At 43.3% G+C, this 20,857-nt stretch overlaps 1 protein-coding gene across 4 annotated transcripts in view; it reads right to left on the bottom strand.

Annotated features, from left to right (window-relative positions):
• AP2A2 (adaptor related protein complex 2 subunit alpha 2) overlaps window positions 1-20,857 on the bottom strand; it is a 59,426-nt gene extending 38,569 nt beyond the window's left edge. For 2 of the 4 annotated variants that reach the window (XM_079985360.1, XM_079985359.1), the window contains exons 1-2: window positions 20,657-20,857; window positions 4,363-4,431 (exon numbers count right to left, since the gene is read on the bottom strand). In XM_079985360.1, coding sequence (XP_079841486.1) covers window positions 4,363-4,431; window positions 20,657-20,723 — 136 coding nt within the window. In that variant the 5' untranslated portion in view covers window positions 20,724-20,857. The remainder of the gene's footprint in view (window positions 1-4,362; window positions 4,432-20,656) is intronic. The other 2 variants (XM_079985362.1, XM_079985361.1) reach the window with 1 other exon arrangement.

Raw genomic sequence — 20,857 nt, forward strand, 5'->3', positions numbered from 1 at the left:
GAGACACCTTCTAGAGCAGCAAACCCCCAGGAAGCCAACTACATGCTACATGTAATCTCCCTCCATTGTGTGTATTTTAACATGAAGAGCCACTGTAGAATGCTGCTACAGAAAGCAGGTGGTTAGCCAGGTATTTGCTCCTAGCCCTAGCAGGAAAAGGACACGGGGTGGGGAGGGGAGAGGAACTGACTGAGTGGGTGGGGAAATAGCCTGAGAGGAAATGGTTAAGAAGCCTAAGCTCTGTTTGCCTTCTGCTCCTGATTTTATACACATATGTGATGCTCTAAGGCTGCATACACAGCATATTTTCTCCCCCACTCCTCAAAGGATCCTGAAAACTGTGGTTTAAGGGTGCTGGGAATTATAGCTCTTTGACAGAAAAACCTCAGTTCTCAGGACTCTTTAGAGGAAAAATGTGTTTCAGGTGTATGGTATGCACTGCAGCCTAGCTTTTTCCTGAATGGGATGCAGTAATGGTGTTGTAAGCAAAGAAGGGGATATGCACTGCCATGGTCGGCTATTGTAGACCACTTCAGATATTAGGCATATACCGTTTTAAAAAACCGTAAACAGTGTTGATGTGACAAGCAAGGGTTTGCGCGCACCTGTATCACAACAAAGCACCAGTCAGAAAACTGGGTGTGGCCCTAGGTCAACCCCAACCTCTCTCACCACCAAAGGAACACAAGTGAATAGCAGAAAACCTGCACATGCGACGCTGACACAAAACCCCACATATATTAAGTATAATAGAAACATCGCCACCTGACCCCAACCCATCCTTTCCCCCCTCTTCTTCCTAATGTCTCAACAAATGAAACTGATCTGTAAAAAATGTTACTTGGACAAAAAAAAGACACACACACACACACAGAGAGAGAGAGAGAGAGAGAGAGAGAGAGAGATTGCATATACTTTTGTAAACCAAGAAAATCTTTAATAAAAATACATTAAAAAAGAAAACTGGGTGTGGCAGTGATAAAGTCCTGTGAAACAGCCCCTTGTTCAGACTACAAAGTCAGTAAGTCTGGGAAGTGGCTGCTGTATTTTCCAAGTCTTAGATTTGTTGTTTACTCACTATTGCTTTAAGGGCATAATTAACATTTTAAAACCAAATACATAAAGGCAACATCTGTGTTTGCATGGATGAAGTTGCTATATCTAATCCTTCACTTTAGGCAACTCGAGCCCAGTCTTATGGAACTGTTTAATAAAGCTATTTGCAGCAGTACAGGGCATAGTTTTCAAAGACCTTGTGTTGTCTTGAGTGATCTGCACCAACACAAGGCAAATCACTGATACAAATATACCCAACATCCAGATGTTTACAGACACTCTAGTGCAGTGGTGGCCAAACTTAGCCCTCCAGCTGTTTTGGGACTACAGTTCCCATCATCCCTGACCACTGGTCCTGTTAGCTAGGGATGGTGGTAGTTGTAGTCCAAAAACAGCTGGAGGGCCAAGTTTGGCCACCACTGCTGTAGTGGGATCAAAGTGTCTCATAAACAAGTACTGACATGATTAAAATGTTCATTCATGCTGTTTGCCATATCCTGTATTAAATGAACACTACTCTCTGTTTTAGAGTATTATGTCAAGTATTACGTCAGCACTTAGGTTTAACCGTCTTAGCAGAACCTGGGAAATGAAATAATGAATTTACACGAGTTTTGAAAGCATTCTAAAATGTCTGAAATAGACATCACATTATATAATGGTTGAGCATGACATCTGAACATGGTATTTAATTGAGGCTTTTAATAATGTTTTTACAAATAATGGTTTAGTGTGATGAGTGAGCCTGGGGCTCACAGGATCCCCCTGCAGTATGGCCGCCCAGAGGATTTTGGAAGTTTTCACTTCTGATTTCCATTAACCACTATTTATCATGTCATCTGAACCTAAACCATGGCTTGTTTAAAAACATGCCAGCATTGTAACTCATTGTTTGAAGCCAGTTTGTTTTAAACAAGCCAAAGTGAGTCTGCTCAGATGACCTAACTTGCTGTGGTTAAGAAGTAAACTTTGCTTCTGATCTCTACTCCTTGAAGTTTGGTGTCCTAACCAATTTGACAAGTTATCAAAAAGGTCTCTGCTCCCAGCTGATCTCATAAGGCAAGAATCTAGTCCAGAGACATCCAATGCAACACCCTCCAGATGTTGTTGGATTCCAACTCCCATCAGCCAGAGCTGGCATGATTAGATGTCAGACATGATGGGAGCTTAAGCCCACAACATACAGAGGGAACCACATTAGCTGCACTTGATCGAGGTCATCATTCTTGAAATATTTTATGAAGCAGCACTGTTGAGCACTGCTGACTCCCTTAGAATGTTTACTTACCCAGGACTTGTCTCTCGACATGTAAGACCTCATCTGCTTATGTGTACAGGGAGTTAGGATGACATAATCTAACAAGCTAGCTCTACGTAAACAATGTAAATGACATGATGGAAGAAAGCCAATTAGCCACTAGAAGTGGCAGCAGATTTCCAATATACATTTAATTTGGATGCTGCATATGAATCCCAAAGGACACAGGTTTCCGGTTGTACTGATCAGTACAGCTGTCCATAATTATCCCTGGGTGCACTGGAGTGTATGAGGGTTTTTGTACTCAGCCGGCACATCTTTCTGTCCATAAAAGACAGCTCTAAAGGTTGTGGCCAAAACTGCATGTTCAGATCAGACCCTTGTTAATTTCTATATTGGAGCATGGTGGCAAAAAAAATTGTAATGCCACTGTTCTACCAATTCAATGCAGATACCCAAGATTTCAAATACTGGCAGACATCTTTGTTCAGCCCAGGCTGCCAGGAAATGACTTGTTCACTTCTAATGGAGCAGAGATCAGCATTCTTTTATAAGAAGGGCAACACCTAATCCAGCAGATAGTAGTATCTGCACCAGGAGACAAACCATTATCGTCTTTTCCAAGCAGTGTTTTTAGGAAATGTTTCCTTATCACAGGACGGTGAAGACACTGCACCACATGGCTTATCTTCTACAAAAAAAACACACAGCAAGACTGGGTTGTATTACTGCTGTGTCATTTATTACACTGGAGTTTGTTTTTAATGTTTTTAATAATTGGCATTGCTGGTCTTTTAAGGCTTCATTGTGAGCACTTTGGACAGTGTTTAGCTGCAGAGGCAGGTAAAAGTATGTAATTAAAAACTTACCTCCAAACTTACTGAAAGAAAATGGTGGGTTGCATTAGACAGCGTTCAAAAAGCCAGAAGACATTTCTAGAAATCACTATGGATAGAAATCAATGGACCACAGAACACAGAATATGCTGCAACAACCAGCAGTTAAATAGAAAGAAATACAGTACATATTTAACTTTTTTTTCCTTTTTTTTGGCTTTATGATGAGATCTGAATGTTTTGCTTATTGGGTAGAAAAGTAACACAGGAGTGTTTAACTGGAGGCAAGTTGAGCTCTCAGTGGAAAGTAAGTAATAATCAACTACTTTGGGATTACCGTATTTAACTCACATGCCAGAGAGCTTCTGACTATTGAGAATCATTACTCTGAACCTTTCTATTCAAGCCCCACAGTAACTGAGGTAAGAGATATCTGCAGGGCCTGCACAGACATCCAGTAACACAAGCCTGCGGAGCATTCATCTGCACATCTCTGTGTAAACTGTTAGGAAAGCTTATTACACTTTCAAGCTAGAGGTATAAAAAAGAATTCCTGTATATTTTAGTTGCCCTGAACTTGCTTGTTTACTTATTTACAAGGTTGTAGTCAACTGCTCAGCACATGGATAACAGCATATTCTTCAGTAATAAAGCCACAGTTCTGTTTTGAATCCAATAAGACAAGAAGAGGAGTTTGGATTTGATATCCTGCATTTCACTCCCCTTCAGGAGTCTCAAAGCGGCTAACATTCTCCTTTCCCTTCCTCCCCCACAGCAAACACTCTGTGAGGTGAGTGAGGCTGAGAGACTTCAGAGAAGTGTGATTGGCCCAAGGTCACCCAGCAGCTGCATGTGGAGGAGCGGGGACGCGAACCCGGTTCCCCAGATTACGAGACTACTGCTCTTAACCACTACACCACACTGGCTCTCAAATTCCTTGCCTTTATCTTGGACAATATTCATAGTTCGGCAACCACCAGAAACTATCTGAACCACATTTCCTGGTCAAAAATCTGTTTGATCAGAGGTGGTAGCAGGATAGAAGACTAGATCACCCTTGTGATCCCTTCCAACTTAATAATTCTATACACCTATGAGTTTGCGAGTCTGGACCCTTGTTCTTCATTTGTTTGTGCTCTTGTATCACTCTATTCATGAAAATAAATTTTTGCTTTGAACAGATAGCACTGCAACAATGTACCAGTTACTTACCTTTAAACTTTGACCGAATGTTTGCCAATTCTTTGTTTATTCTTTTTATCTCAGCTTCTTTGCTTTTACCTGAAAATACATAGAAAGAACCCAGTTCAGAGTATAGTATTTTTAAAAACGGCTTCCTTTTGTGCCTACAATACTATATACATGACTCATTGAAAGACTCATAAATTAAAACCCCAAAGATATTCTGCTGAACAACAAGCCTGGAAAGCCCTTTTTTGGGATATAAGTAAGGGAATCCTTTTTTATGCACACAAATATGTTAGTTCTTGACCAAAGTGACTAAACACAAGATTTCTGAAGAGGCAGGTGCAGCAGAGGCAAGGCAGCAGCATGGGCCAATTTTGAAAGAATAACATCATTGTTACTTGATGACAGAATTGCCAAAGATGACTTAAAGTATTTTTACATCTAAACACTCATTCCAGCTATGATCTAGGGGGCAGAATGTCAGCTGACAACATGAGCCAATCAAGAAGAATCAGCTGTTATGTGAAGAGCCATGGAATGATGCACATCATCTCTCTTCATGCTCATGCACAAAACAAAGAAGTGTTAGCATGCAGGTGTAACAGAGGAGCACCATGCCATGTAGGATGACAAGTATGCAGGTGTGGAAGGTGGACTTCCCACCATACAGACTGGATTCCCAAGGACCAAGAGCGTCCCCTTGGCATGCCTAAAATGCAATGGGTGACCAATGAGGCATGCACACAAAGTCAATAAAATACCCGTGACAGAAAGGAATTGTGTGTACTCATGAAGAACTGACAAAAGGGGAAGGGAATCAAGTCACTGCCCCAATATAGTGGGCAACCACTATTGCACTATCTTAATGGAATAATTCCATTAAAAGCAGTAAAAATATTTTCATAAATCCTAGCAGTGCAGTCCTACTTAATTAAACCATTAAAAACATGTCTGTCAATAATAGGTATCTCCAACTAATCAGGCAGCAGATTTTAAAATTAAAGGTACAGTGGTACTTGGGTTCTCAAACGCCTTGGTACTTAAACGCCTTGGTTTTCAAACACTGAAAACCCAGAAGTGTTCTGGTTTTCAAATGTTTTTCGGAAGCCGAACGTCTGGTGCGGTTGTTGGCTATTGTTTCCAGGGCGCCTGCACCAATCAGAAGCTGCACCTTGGTTTTCGAACATTTTGGAAGTCAAATGAACTTCCGGAACGGATTAAGTTTGGCGCTTTTGTTTTTGCTATTTATTTTGCGTTTTTTTGTTTTTGAGGCTTTTTCGGTTAATTTGTTTTTGTTGACTGTGTGGAACCAAGTTCAGCAACTGATTGATTGTGTGACTGTGGAAATGGATAAAGGGCCCCCCCCCCATCCAAACAATGACTATCATCAGTGCAGGTAAGAAATTTTTTAAAAAAATTTTTATCATCTACAATACTGTCTTATTTATTTTAAAGTACAGTACATTCATTATTGCTTTCATTTTATGGATCAATTGTCTCGTTAGATAGTAAAATTCATGTTAAATTGCTGTTTTAGGGGTTGTTTTTAAAAATCTGGAATGGATTGATCTGTTTTGCATTACTTTCTATGGGAAAGCATGGAACGGATATCCAGAACGGATTAAGTTTGAGAACCAAGGTACCACTGCAATTACAAAAGCTACAGATGTCACAAGCATCTTTTAAAGAGATGCGTACCTCCCTTGTGCGCAAGAGGGCGGAGGACACCTCTTGCAAAATTAGGACTGCTATAGCACTTGGCCATCATCTAAAGCAGTGGTTCCCAATTAGGGAGCTACCATAGATACATCAACATTATCCAAAGTAGGGGGCCTATGGCTTGGTTTTTGAAAAACAGCAATTGGGAGCCACTGATCTAAACAACAAATAGTTGTGCCACTCCTTGCTCAATTTTGGACATTACATCCTACCCACTGCATGCCCCCCACAAAGGTTGATCCTGGACTCTCAGGATCAGTATGTTGTAGGGAAACCCAGGGTAGCAGGAGGTGATGGGAACTGGGTGCTCCTCCTTGTACAAATGGAAGGATTTTCCTGCCAGCACAAAGCCATCACTCAATGCATTTCAACGTCAGCCTCTCTATAAACTATTGTCAGTTCTCTCCTGTGCAATTTAATCAGATAATCAGCTAAGCTTTCTTTAATTGGTTGACAGATGCAATAAATACATAATTCTTAGAATTTGCATAAGAACCAGATGGGAAACATTAAGTCAGGTATTTATGCCATTTACCCTTGGTATATTTAGTCATTCTGCCCCCCATTTCCCCCCCATTACCATGAAAGGGAAACAAAAATGCTATGCCACTAACTATCCTCCCCCTTCCCTACCGTCCTTCAAACCCTGAAAAACAGGGTTAACCCTGATTAACAGAAGGCTTCCTTTGAAAAGTCATTTAGATAGATAGGAACATCCAGCAACCCTCTTTCTACAATGTTGCCAGAATCAGCCAAGTTAGATATACAATTAAAAGGCATCATTGTATTCACTTTCACAAAATTGGGGCGGGGGGGGGGGGGGACGACCAAAACACTCAAGTCCTTGTAAGCCACAGCAAATTCCTCAAAATGCAGTTCCAACTTTTAAAGTATCTGAAGATGCAAATAAAGCCAGAGCATGTCTGGCTTTGTGTGTTCATAGTGAGATTCATCACTTGAAGACATCATGTTCACTATTAATTTCTAAGTCATCCAAATCAGCAAGAATCGATCAGGAGTGGGCAGAAGTAGATCTCTAGGTGATCTGAGGAACATTGGTAAACAACTGGGAGGTAGAAGGAGAAAGGAGAGAAGATTTTTGTGTGTAAAGACTGAGCTCCCTTCCATTCTGGTATTCAAAACAAATTCTAAGGCCCAAAACCTTTAGCTCTACAGGTATGTCTTTTGCAGGGGCTCAAATTAGAGGATCTTAAGTAAAATAAAAATATAAAATAAATATAAAATCAGTGGATCCTGAAACATAGAGCCTGCCCACCTTAGGGTTTTCCATAATAAATTGGGGGGGGGGGGAATATATTTGGGGAAATATGGGAAATATATTTGGCACATCCACAAACCTTGGGGTCCTCTCTTATGGCTACCTAAGAAATATCACTCACAAGTCTAAATATTGACAGAAGAGGGAATGGTGAAGCAGGGACGAGGGGCCAAACAGTTGCATCCCATCCCTGAGAATCACCTTCATGGGAAAGGTTTTGCGAGAAGGTTTCTTCCCACCCACTTTAAAGTCCTTTTGGCAATGCTTCATAGCACAAACCAGTCACTGCATGCACACACAAAGAAGCACAAAACAGAAAAAAGCACGTCCTTCCAACCGTCTGGCTCTTGCAGCTATTAAACACAGCACTTCCTCCCATTCCAATTCACGTAGTACACAAGTGATAACCCCAACTTTCTTATTTATTCAAGCCTACTTCGTTAATTTTAGAAATAACATTCTCCGAAGTCTGATCGACAAGTCATTCCCTCACGCCTTTGTGGTTTATTTTGCCTTATTTGTTCTCAGCAGCAGAGGATTATCTTTGTGATGTGCTCCCTGCAGATTACTGCACCACAGAGCTTCCTCTTGTTTTTGTTACAGATGGCCAATCCCTTTTTAACAACAAGCTAATAAGTGTGGAGAAATTCATGACAGCTCAGTTCAGCCAAAATTCAGTGTTCAAGCCTAAATCAGCAAGGCTGCAGGACAAAAAAAATAAAATAAAAAATAAAGCTACCAGGTTTACAGTGGAGCTATACTTCCCTCTCTCCTTTTTCAAAAAATGCACTTGCCCTTGGAGGGTTCTCTTTTTTGCACAATTAACTTCAAATGATATGTTCAACCAAGTCTTGGAGGGGGAAAGCTATTTTTAAGACCACAGGCCCCTGGGAAGGCAAAAGCTGTTCACAGAGCTGGCTGCTGGTACTGTTCTGGGTCACTTAGTGGCCCAGAACACAACTGAAAAATCAGTGTCATATACAAGCCCACCTTTCCAGATTGTCCACAAACACCACAACACACATGCACAGTTCCCATCAATGTCACTTGCTTAGAGTGGCGTGTCTGTTGGCATATGAAAACTCCAGTGTTTCCTGACAGTACCAATGCCCGGTGTTCTTGCTGTTTATTCATCATTCTAGTGGTGAGTCTGATAGAATGCATGATAGGGAGGCTACATTTGGGCAAGGGGGGGGGGGAATCCCTATTTCAGTGATATCAAGCAGAGGGAAATATGGAAACAGTGTAGGGGTGGGTGATTGTGGAAGGCGGAATTTCAATGGTTTGTGCCTTGTTCCCTTCTCCAACCCCGTTCCCAAGAGCAGATTCCACTGTGCTCCCCTACACTGGTGGTTCTGTTACTGAATTCCAGGTTGGTCCATATTAGGATCTCACTCCTCCACGACTTGGGGATGAGGGAACTGGTCTGGCGTGCATTACTGAGATCTGAGTGGGTAAACTGGGCAGAGTTGATATGAGTTAGCTTTGCCCACCCAGCCCTCACTCCACGGGGCTGTCTCAGCTGGTCACTGGCCCAACACACAGAGCAGGACGTAACAGGGATTTGGTCTTTGCCTCAGAGGATGAGGGGTGTGGTCTGAATACAGCGGGGTTGTGTAAAACAATTGTCATGATCAGACCACTTCCTAGGGAGGTTTGGGAAGAAAACTCTGCAGGGATGCCAGGTGGGGTGGGATGACTATTTGGTTGGCTTACTGCTGGAGACTTTTGGAATCCAGAAAATTCCTAAATGCTCAGAGGTTTATTCAGGAGATAAGAGCAGGGTCGGTTGCCCAAGAGAGGTTGCCAAAAACTCCTATTTGTAACAGGGTTTCCCAGACAGATTAACAGTATCTTATTCCTTTGGGGGGGGTGAATGCTTTTATTTGCAATATTTTATTGCTATGTTACCTAGTAATGCTATTATTATTATTATTCCCTGGCCATCTGGTTGTGTTTCCCCAGCCACTCTGTGGTCTATAAGTATTTAATATAAATAAAATGTTGTATTGTTTTAATATGCTGAATGCCACTTTAGTGTTTTCTTCTAAATGAAAATTAAATAGCAGAAATGAAAAATATAAAAATAACAAACCAGTTATAACATGGCAAAAGCCACAACAAGCCACAGTTTGTGCTAGTTATAAAACACTGCAAAACTGTTTAGTGACTCCCCATTCAGAAATGAGAGGCAACAACAAAACTGCCAGAGTTCAGGCCAAGTCTAGCAAGAGGGTTTAAGAAAAGCTAAGTCAATCCACTTCAGGAGATCAACCTAACAAGAAGAGAATGCTGACTAAATGGCTTCCCCAGTATAAATATTTAGTTTTGCTGCCCTTCGTACCAGGTCAAGGGTAGCATCCGATCAAACAAGATCAAAGCAAAACCATGATGCATTTAGAGCTAGAATTAGCTCACTAGCGGAGGGTATTTAGTTAAAATGTTCCCAAACTCTACCGAATAGTATGGTTGCATCAATCCTACAAAGCGCTCTGCTCTCCAATACTGGATAAAGAAAACCCGGTTCTGTACAAGTTTATGATATTATGTGTATTCTCTATTCTTACCAAGTACCATTTATCCTTTTTACCATATTTTAAGGCATTGCTTACTTGTATGAAGTGTTTTGTCCTTCCATCATGTCACTATAGCTATTTTTCTTACACACCATAGGTTTCTTCCAAAACACACTATTTTCATTTATATTATTCTTTATTAAATTTGTAAACCACCCTTCATCCAGAGAGCACAGGGCGGTTCATAACATAAAAATACAAAAAGAGAACACAAAATACATAGTAAAACAAAAACAAACCAATATCCAACCTCCCATTTAAAAGGGCATAGAAAGTTAATTAGTCAAAAGGCCTAGTTATAGAGAAACATTTTCAGCTAGCACCTAAGGTGAGCCTCCCTGGGGAGAGCATTCCACAAACAGGGAGCCACCACAGAAAAGGCCCATTCTTGGTATGTTGTCACCCTCCAGACCTCTCACAAAGAGACAAATGAAGAAGGGTCTCAAATGATGATCACAGGTTCCAGGTTGGTTCATCTGGGGTGAGGCAGCTCTTGAGGTATTGTGGTCCTGAGCTGTTTGACAACAGAAGTTAGGCTGTCCCTGTCCAGAGAAGGACGCAGCTGGGCCACCAGCCAAAGCTGATGGAAGGCACTCTGCACCACTGAGGCCACCTGAACCTTAAGCAGGGAATCACCCACTAACAGCACCTCAGTCTTATCTATATTGAATTTCAGTTGGTTGGCTCTCATTCAGTCCATTACCAAGGCAAGACAGCAGTCCAGCACATTCACTGCCACACCAGCAGATATAAAGGAGAAGTAGAGCTGTGTGTCATCAGTAAATTGCTGACAATGTACTCCAAAATTACAGATAATCCCACTCAGCAGCTTTATGTACATGTTAAACAGCATAGAGGATAAAATCAAATCCTGAGGAACCTGACATTGAAGGCTCCATGGGGGCAGAAGAGCACTCTCCAAGCATCACCCTGCGGAAACAACCATACAAGCAGGACCAGAATCACCATAAAGGATTTGGTGCTCCATAAGGATACCATGGTTGATGGTATTGAAAGCCGCTGAGAGGTCAAGGGGAATGAACAGGGGCACATTTCCCCTGTGTCTCTCCTAACAGACATCATCATACAAGGGCTACAAAAGCAGTTTCTGTGCCAAAACTCGGCCTAAACCCCAACTGAAACAGACCTACAAAATCAGGTTCCTCCAAGAGTCCCTGGATCTGGTCCACCCACTCAAGAACCTTGCTCCAAAAGGGGAAATTGACCATTGACCAGTAGTTCCTTAGATTTTCTGGATCCAGAGAGGATTTCTTGAGGAGTGGTTTTACTACGACCTCCTTCAAGCAGCCAAGAACCACCCTTTCTTGCAGGGAGGCATTAATCACCTCCCTGACCCAACCAGCTGTCCCTTCTATGGTAGTTTTTATGAGCCAAGAGGGGCAAGGGTCCAGAATGCAAGTTGTCATCCAGACAGATCCAAGCACCTTGTTCACATCTTCAAGCCTTACCAACTAAAACACATCCAACGCAACAGGACTAGACAGTGCTCTAAACACCCCTTGAGGTTCATTTGCTGTAGTAATGGAATCAAGATCCTGGTGGACGCAAGCAATTTTATTCTCAAAACACTTTGCAAACAAGTCACAGTGAGATACCATCAGTTCTGCCACCTCCTTCAGGCCAGACTGTAAGAGGCCCCACACTCCCCAGAAAAGCTGCACCACATGGCACAATGAGGATACAATGAAGGAAGCAAAGTATGCCTTCTTTGCTGCCTCCACTGCCACTAGAAGGCTCAGTGATGAGCCCTCAGTAATGTTTGATTGCATTTGAACAGAGTTTTCTTCAAATCACATTTGAACCACCTCCCAGCTTGTTTCCTCGCCCTAAGCTCTGGAATATATCAGGGAGCCAAGTAGGCTCCACAAAATGGAAGAGGGAGCTCAGGAACATTGTGTCAACAGCCATTCCCATGTTCCAGAGGTCAGCCAGAACTTCAACAGGAACACCAGTCAGATCAGCTGGAAAATCCCCCAAAGCTGTCTGGAAACCCATTGGCTCTATCACCCTGACAGTGGACTATCCTAATAGGTCTCCTGCCTCTGTAGAGGGGGAAAGGTGCTGAAAGTCAAAATCTCAACAGGACATGATTCAACCATGACAAGGGACAAGTGTCAATATTCCCCACTTTCATATTCTTCTCTTCCTACCCAGTTAAGGATACAAAGTCCTGTCTGTATGTGGCCTGCCACATGGGTTGGGCCAGTGACTTGTTGGGACAACCCCATGGTCATCATGGCAGCCATGAAGTCCTCAGCCACCCAGAGCCAGTCGTCTTCAAAACCAGCTGTCTGTGAGTCCCGATTGCTCAATAGTGATAAACTGGTGCATAATCTATGTTTTCCATATATCCAAAATGCCTCATTTACTGAGCTACCCATTTTAGCCACAAACTTACTTTATTAAAATTGCTTTTTAATGGAGCAAGGCAGGGAGAAATACACTGAAAGCAGTCATTGACTGTTGTTGCTTTGGCTGCCTCAAAGAGAATATAATTTGAGAGTAGAGGAGAGGAAAGGAAGATACCTTTCTGGAGCAACATCCATGTTTATGGTAATACTACTTGACAAAACACATTTACTTAAACATATCACACAGTTGCCAGTCAAGTAAAAATCTTTCGGTTGTACGTACACACAAAGTTTGATTTAATTACCATTTCTAAGGTGGCCTATTTAATAAGGATGTAGATGCAAGATCAGAAATAAGCAAAGTAGCTGATATAGAACAAAATACTTGACAGTCTACAACCACATACATGCCCCTCCAAAAGAATTTGGCAACTCAGTAGTGCAAATACGATCAACTGCAAAAGGGCAGGGGAATCAAGCCTTCACATAGCTAGATAATGACCATTTTCAATAGTAGCCAATGACTTATAACACCACTCTTTTTACTGTAAAAAGAGAGGAAGTATTCATCGTGTTGCTTTTCAACTTGAATACATTACGTCTGGGATCCAGAGAGTTTCTTGCTTGACCAAAAGCCACCCCTCCATTTCTGCCAATTCTCCCTTGTCCCATAATCTCAGGAGCTGCTTTTCAAGGAGACACAACTAAATGCAGTACAAAGATAGGGCAGAATACCCCATTGCAGAACTTTGTTAACACATCACTGGATCGCCTAACTGCAGGATTCCATTTATACCTCACTCCTCCAAAACTTGAGGCAACTTAGAAACAAAACAAACAAACAAACAACTGCAATGAAGATAGCAGCAACATACAATTTCAGAAGCAATCCAGCAAAATTAAAGCATTTGACAGTACAACACTATACAGTCAGAGTTCAACGGTACTTACTTTCAGGAAAGTGGGAATAGAAACATCACCTACATTCCATTTGAATCAAGGAGGAGGCTTATTTGGACAGACTACACCCAATCAAAGTATCCCAATTCCTCAGGAGCAGATTTAAAGTGACAGGCTTTATATTGCTTCCCCCGCCCCCCAAAAAAATCTATAAAGAGATGTGCATTGAAGTACCTCCTTAGGAGTAAGAAAAAGGCCGTCCCTCCTCCTTTCATCTTTTGCCATGTATACCTTTAAATCAAGATGGAAGAGGAAAACTGAAAAACTATTTTGTACTAATCTTATACCATCCTCCCGACTCCCGGCAGCCACATCTTTCATCGAGGGATAGCGTTTCTGCCTTTTGTGTTTTCTAACAATTCGCTGGACAACTAAGAATGTTGCTTGCCACCATCACCCTACCACCAACTTTTTAATTTAATTTTTAACATAGTGACATTGAACAATACTTATGTTCCGGCAGGCCTTGTTTGCTTTAGGTGCAGGCATGGCCAAACTTGGCCCTCCAGATGTTTTAGGACTACAACTCCCATCATCCCTAGCTAACAGAACCAGTGGTCAGGGATGATGGGAATTGTAGTCCCAATACATCTGGAGGGCCAAGTTTGGCCATGCCTGCTTTAGCATAACCAATCAGCACTTTGGGGAGCTCCTTCTCCAGCAAGGAAGCTGCAAATGCTCAAGAAGGCAATTTACCGAAGCTTGCAGTAAGGAATTGTACAAAATTGACATGGCTACCTGAGAGGAATAAGTCATATTCATTGCATTATTGTCCCACACAAAATACATAAATACAGGGCCTTGGATTGGACCAAGTGTTTTGTTTTAATGACATCAGTACTGATGATGGCTCCACTTGGAACTTTACAGCACTATGCCTTGAAGAGTTTGCATGGGGGTCATCTGATTTCTATCTCCAGCCATGGCCATTTCCAAGTACAGCCACTGCAAGAATCAAACAAAGTATAGAAAAGGAGAAGGGAAGTATGCACAGAGAGCCCAAGTATACATACATACAAATTATGGAAGGGGGCTATTTGATTTGAGTTTTCTACAGATAATAATAATAATAATAATACCTTTATTGTCAATGTACAACCTGTGTACAATGAAATTAACTGAGCCTCCCTCCTCCCCACACAAACACTCAGTCTCATTGCACTCTGTGTACTTGTCACACAACACACCAACCCCAAAAGTCAGTTGCACTATATTATTTTCCGTTCAGCAGCCTAAGAGCCCACGGATAGAAACTGTTTTTTAGCCTGTTGGTATGACTGATTATACTTCTTTATCTCCTGCGCGAGGGTAGAAGATTAAAGAGGTGCTGGCCGGGGTGTGAATCGTCCCTGGGAATTTTTCTTGCTCTCCTAAGGCAACAATCCCTTGCGATGTCATCTAGTGGGCTCAGGGAACAGCCCATGATATCATGAGTTGTGTTCACCACCCTCTGTAAATACTTTCTGTTCGTGGCTGTCAAGCCAACGTACCACACTGTGATACAATATGAGAGGACACTTTCTATTCTGGACCAGTAGAAGGAGGTAATCAATTGTTGTTTAACATTGTTCTTTCGCAGGACCCTGAGAAAATGGAGTCTCTGTTGGGCCTTCCTAACCATCTGAGTTATATTGTTTTTCCAAGTCAGGTCTTCACTAAGGTAAACTCCCAGGAATTTAAAGGAAGAGACTCTCTCCACACACACACACCCCGATATACAATGGGGCTAGTTCCCCTCTCTTCCTCAGATGGAGGCAACTTTGAGGAAGACGCACTTTAACCAACAGCACATCAGCGAAGTTATTCTTGTGCTACTCTCTTATTTGCATGGGCCACAAGGGTAGAGCACTTCAACAAACAGGTTTTGCAGAGGCATGCCTTTTTCACTGACAGGCAGATAAAACCATACAGCTTTCTCTCCCCATACTCAACATTCAGAAACACTGTGGGCAAAGCAGGAACAGACAGAAATCAAAGTGTCAAACATACATTTTACAACTTCAGCCGATTTGCCAACTGTGCTCTGATTTGGAGAGGTTGGACCTAGGCCCTAGACATCTGTGCCCTTTGGTGCAGATTACCAAGATGCAATCTGTGTAGGGCTACTTAAGGCCAACCTGGAAAAAGTCAACTGGCCCAGAATGCACCTACTAGAGTTCTTGTAGGGAGTGGGAGATCAGTGCATATTATTCTAATCCTTTATCAATTTGTATCAATTACTCACAAAAGCTGGATTGGACCTGCCAATGCATCATGGGAGCCTTACAGAGATGTCTCTAAGGGAGGACATCATAAGCAGTGGTGCCTAGTGAGTGCTGCAACTTCAGGTACTACAGTGTTTAGAAAAAAAGTTGGGTTCTGAATATGGTTTCTTTGGAATATTCCCAGACTTCCTACTGAGAACAACTGCTGCCCCACTCTGTACGAGCACCATTAACAGAAAGGCAAGGTAATGCCGTCAAGTTTTAACAAGGTTACTTTACCTACCCTTTTAGGGATATTCAGAGGCCCAAGACAGGTGTAAAATTATTAGTTCCCAATAGTTTTATACCACCCAAAGCTGGAAACACTATACAGCTGCCTTCAGCTCCTCCTCTAACCATCATCGTGCCCTATGATAGATGTCTACTGCATAAGCAATAGTTACCCTGTTATGTCAGGTAAAAAGGCAGGAAGATAATTCAGAATTCGCCACAGACATAGCAGAGCCTCAGATGTTACAAACAAGCATTGCCAGCCTTCTCTGCAGTCAGCTGGAAGTGCTTAATTATGGTGTGCAGAAGGTGCCCGCAGTGACAAAGAAGTGTGTATGGAACAATGTGGAATTAATTGTGTGTCTTGATCAACAGGGGATATCATTTCAGGACGTCAGCCACCAAATCCTTGATTATATAAACACATCACTGAGTACATGGAGTGGTTTGTTTTCCGCTTGCAAAACCCATCCGTGTTGCTGAAATTAGCTGAACTGAAAGTCAAAGCAACACAAGAAAAAGCCGTTTTCTGTTTAAAACACACATTTCCCCCCTCTTTTATATTATGCCCATCACCACATTGGACTGCAGTATTAATCGCAAGCCACAGCATATTACACATTTTTAATATCATTAATAACATCTAGATTTAATAGAGATACTTTACTTAGTATATTGGTTATATATTCCACAAAGGCATGAAGCAAGAGCTTGGAACATGCTGCACATCAATTACAAGTATCCTTTCCAGAGGAAAAGACTCTGTGGATAAAAAGGCCTTGACCTAGCATTGAGAAGACCATCAAGATAGCACCAGGTGAATCCCTCTGGGGAGGCAAATATAAAACCAGGGCATCACTACCAAGAATGTCCTCTCCTGTAGCAATTCGATTTAGAAGGGATGCTTGGAGCAGGGCCTCAGGAACTTCAGGAATGAGTGGATTACAATATAGCTATTGAAGTTGACTAGCAGGAACAGAAATGAAGAACCAGGTTCAGTAGGAGAAAGGTATAGGTGCTTGCAGCCCGAAGCCCGGGGAAAGCGGCACTGCACGCCCCGGGTTTCGGGCAGCTACCCGCAAGCCTGCGGAGCCCGGCGGGAGTTCCCGCCGGGCTCCGAAGACTTGCGGATAGCAGCAAGCTCCGGGAGCGAAGGCAAGGTTGCGCGCAACCTCGCCACCGGTCCCAGACCGTTCTGGGGGCTGGGGTCGGGGGAAGCTCGGGCTAAAAACGCGGCTAAAAACGAAGCCAAGACAGCGAGCGGGATCCATCCCGCTCGCTGTCTTGGCTTCTTTGGGGCTCGGGGGGGAAATATTTTTTTTCTTTATTCCCCCCCCCAAAAAAAAACCTAGGTGCGCCCTATGGTCTGGTGCACCCTACAGAGCGAAAAATACGGTATGTTCAGATGTTCGGGTTACAGGCGCTTCAGGTTACAGACTCCGCGAACCCAGAAATAGTACCTTGGGTTAAGAACTTTGCTTCAGGATGAGAACAGAAATCGTGCAGCGGCAGCGCAGCGGCAGCGGGAGGCCCCATTAGCTAAAGTGGTGCTTCAGGTTAAGAACAGTTTCAGGTTAAGAACAGACCTCAAGAATGAATTAAGTTCTTAACCCGAGGTACCACTGTATTTAAAAATAAAAGCCCACAAAAATTTGTCCTCTCCCAGTTTATAATCACTGCAGGTTATTATTTTTACTGCTTCCCATCACATAGGTGCAGTGTGATTTTTGTTGTGATCTAAAGGATATTTTAAATCAATACAGAAGATGGGAGACACAACCAATTTGACACTTTCCCTCCCCAGGCATTAAGTATCTGAAATGTGCATTTTAAATGTTCTGCTTAAAGGATTGGGTTACTATAAACTTCTAAGCTTTTATTTTTATATGTTTGGGGGCATGAAGGAATCTTACAGCTGAGCTAATCATATTGGATTCATGTCCTGCTGCTGCAATTTGACAGGCAGTGGTGAGTCAGACCATCAGATCTTCATAAAGTCAAAATTTAATGCCGATCCAGTGGTCTGACTCAACACTGCCTCTTCCCCTCTGCCTTCAAAATACAGAACACAGGACATGGATCCCAGAAGATGAGCTTTACTATAGCATTATGAAACATTTCTTCAAGTAATCCCCCTCAGGAAAAAAAAAACTCCTGTACATGAAGAATTCATGTTGGCAACATAAGCATTTTGATAATTTTATTCCAATAGCTCAATATATTTCCACTTAGTATGCAGGATAAGAGACAATTTTCTCAACACATACACACAAAATATACAAGGAAGTTTCACTGAAGTCTTACTATGTCTGTTACATCTGCAGGTCAAGAGGAATTTCTTCCAAATAGGTATAACAAGAACTGCACTGACAAATGAAAATGCAGCTAAGCCGTGTATCAGGCTGGGCAGACAAGCTTCTTCAAACTGGGTATTTGGGCAATAGCTCTCAATTGTACTCTAGCACTAGAGCATAACCAACATCAATATGCTCAGTGACTAAAAGGTCACTTTTGAACAGTGATTTCCCACAGCAACATTAGTATTTTTATTTTCTGCAGGTGATGGGTATGTTGATTCAGTGTGCCTAATACCCACAGTCAAATGGAAGCTGTGGCAAACTCTGTTACAGCAACAGCTAATATAAGTGGAATACAAGGATTTATTTACTTTTTAATCTTGTGAACTGCCCTAATAATAATAAATCAACTAGTAGTACATAGCTAGGCATCATTATGTGACACTCCTGTGCTAGAAGTACTACTACTTTGAGATAACTTCATGTTGTACATCCTGATTTGGCCTTAGGTTAATGGAGGAACTGCCTTCTCTTGAAGCACCCTAGGAATCAAATCATCCCTTTTTGTCCAGGTTACTAAAAGATAACTCTAAGGTACCTGGATGCGGGTGGCACTGTGGATTAAACCACAGAGCCTAGGGCCTGCCGATCAGAAGCTTGGCAGTTTGAATCCCCGCTACGGGGTAAGCTCCCATTGCTTGATCCCTGCTCCTGCCAACCTAGCAGTTCGAAAGCACGTCAAAGTGCAAGTAGATAAATAGGTACCACTCGGGCGGGAAGGTAAACGGCGATTCCGTGCGCTGCTCTGGTTCGCCAGAAGCGGCTTAGTCATGCTGGCCACATGACCTGGAAGCTGTACGCCGGCTCCCTTGGCCAATAAAGCGAGATGAGCGCCGCAACCCCAGAGTTGGTCACAACTGGACCTAATGGTCAGGGGTCCCTTTACCTTTATCTTTACCTGGAGCCAGGTAACTTCTTTCTAGTAACAATAATATTTATACACAGATTTGTGCAGCATCAGTAATCTCTGACAGGCAACATTCAGAATTTTCTCCTCAAAGTTGGAAATACTGTATCTGTGGAGTGTGTGCTGGCATACCTACACAAGGCCATTAGTATTCTTGAAACTGTTCTTAAGATTAACACTGGCCAGTTCACCAGTTTAGACAGGCCTCTCCAGCTTTGCTCTTAAGTATCTCCTGAAGACAGTGGCCACACTGCCAAAAGAAGATTAGGACGCAGCGGGGAATTTGCAAAAACCTCAGATGACTGCAGGCTTATCTAGACACAGAAACTGTACCAATTTAACTAACTTGCCTTCTAAATGCATGCAATTCAGCCTGTGCCATTCCAACTGTTATTGTTTTGGAATTAAAACAGTCATTTAGGCAACAAATGTGTTTGGGGGCAGGCCAACTCAGCTACATTTGGTTATTCTAAAATGGATCACATTTCAGTAGGCCAGTGAAAGCTATTCAGTACACGTTTTCAGCACATACATATTGTAAGTGATTTAAAAAGCAAGAGATTCTAGTGTGTGGTGCTAGAGGCCATTTTTAGGGAGACGGCTTTTTTAAAAACCCACATTTTTGACAAGAGCTGGAACTAGAGAAGCCAAAGCTTCTCTTACTGTACCTGCCCTACTGCTTTGTGCTTTCCTGCACACAAGACACCACTAACAGGCATATTCATAATACTGGAGTAAGTTTCCTGGTTCATACACAGACTTCCCAGAAAGGGGGGGGGGGAATACTTCCTTTCCTACACCAGCTGCCTTTTTCGCTTCCAATACTCATGTTTACCTCCATCCTACTGGTCCCAGTGCATTTCTTTCCTCGCCTCTCATTGCTTTCTCTCCACCCAAATTAGGAACCATTTGCACCTTTCCTTGGGACCCATTTTTCAGGATGTGAACGGGCACATAGCCTGGCTCTCTACACCTTTTATAAAGGCAGCCGACCGGCGAGACTGATTCAGCCCAGCCCAGATTTCCAAATCAAAATATACAGGATTAGCACCACCATAGCTCTAAGGCTATTTCAGAAACGACAACTAGGGATTTCCGTGAGCGTGCGAGAGAGCCAGCCAGCCAGCCAACTAGATCATTTTAAGGGAGAAGGGGATCCAGGATCTTGACCCCCACAATTCCTCCCCCCATCCCCCCATCCTGATAGCCACGCGATCACATGCAAACAAGCCCCTTCACTCTCTTCTGCAAAGGATCCAAATGCAACCCTGCCTGACAGGCATGCCCTCATCTCCCCCCACCCCTCCACACACACACGTCCACAAGCCTTGTAAACAGGGCCCCTCCTTGCGGGAGGAATCCGAGTTCACGCCGCCCCAGCCCTACGGAGAAGGAACGCCGCTCTCCACCCCCCCCCCCTCCGCCTTCCGCAATACTGAGCCGAGCAGCCCTTTCCTAGGAAAAGGAACCGCAAGTCATTGCAAGACTCGGGCGAGCCGGGGAGTCCCCCGGGAGCCCCGCCCGACAGAGGCAGCCCCGGCCCCCCAGATACCTCCCCACTCCTCCCCATAGCTAACGGCCCCTGCCCAAGTGACCTCCCTTTCCTCTCCCCACTACCGGCGCAACGGGGGACCCCCCCCCCCGTTCCTCCTCGTCCGGGGCTGCCGCGCTTACAGTTCCTGATGTCGGAGATGAAGACGGCCAGCCCGCGCATCCCGTCCCCCTTCGACACAGCCGGCATCTTGGCGACAAAGCGAAGGCTCCCGCGGCCGCTGCTGCTGCTGCTGCTGCTCCTCCTGCTGCTGCTGCTGCTGCCACCGCCGCTACTCGCTCTGAGGACCTTTAGCCTCTGAAGCCGCCTCTCCGCCCACGCCG

Source organism: Podarcis cretensis, assembly GCF_951804945.1.
Source record: "Podarcis cretensis genome assembly, chromosome: 1".
NCBI classification, from domain to species: Eukaryota; Metazoa; Chordata; class Lepidosauria; order Squamata; family Lacertidae; genus Podarcis; species Podarcis cretensis.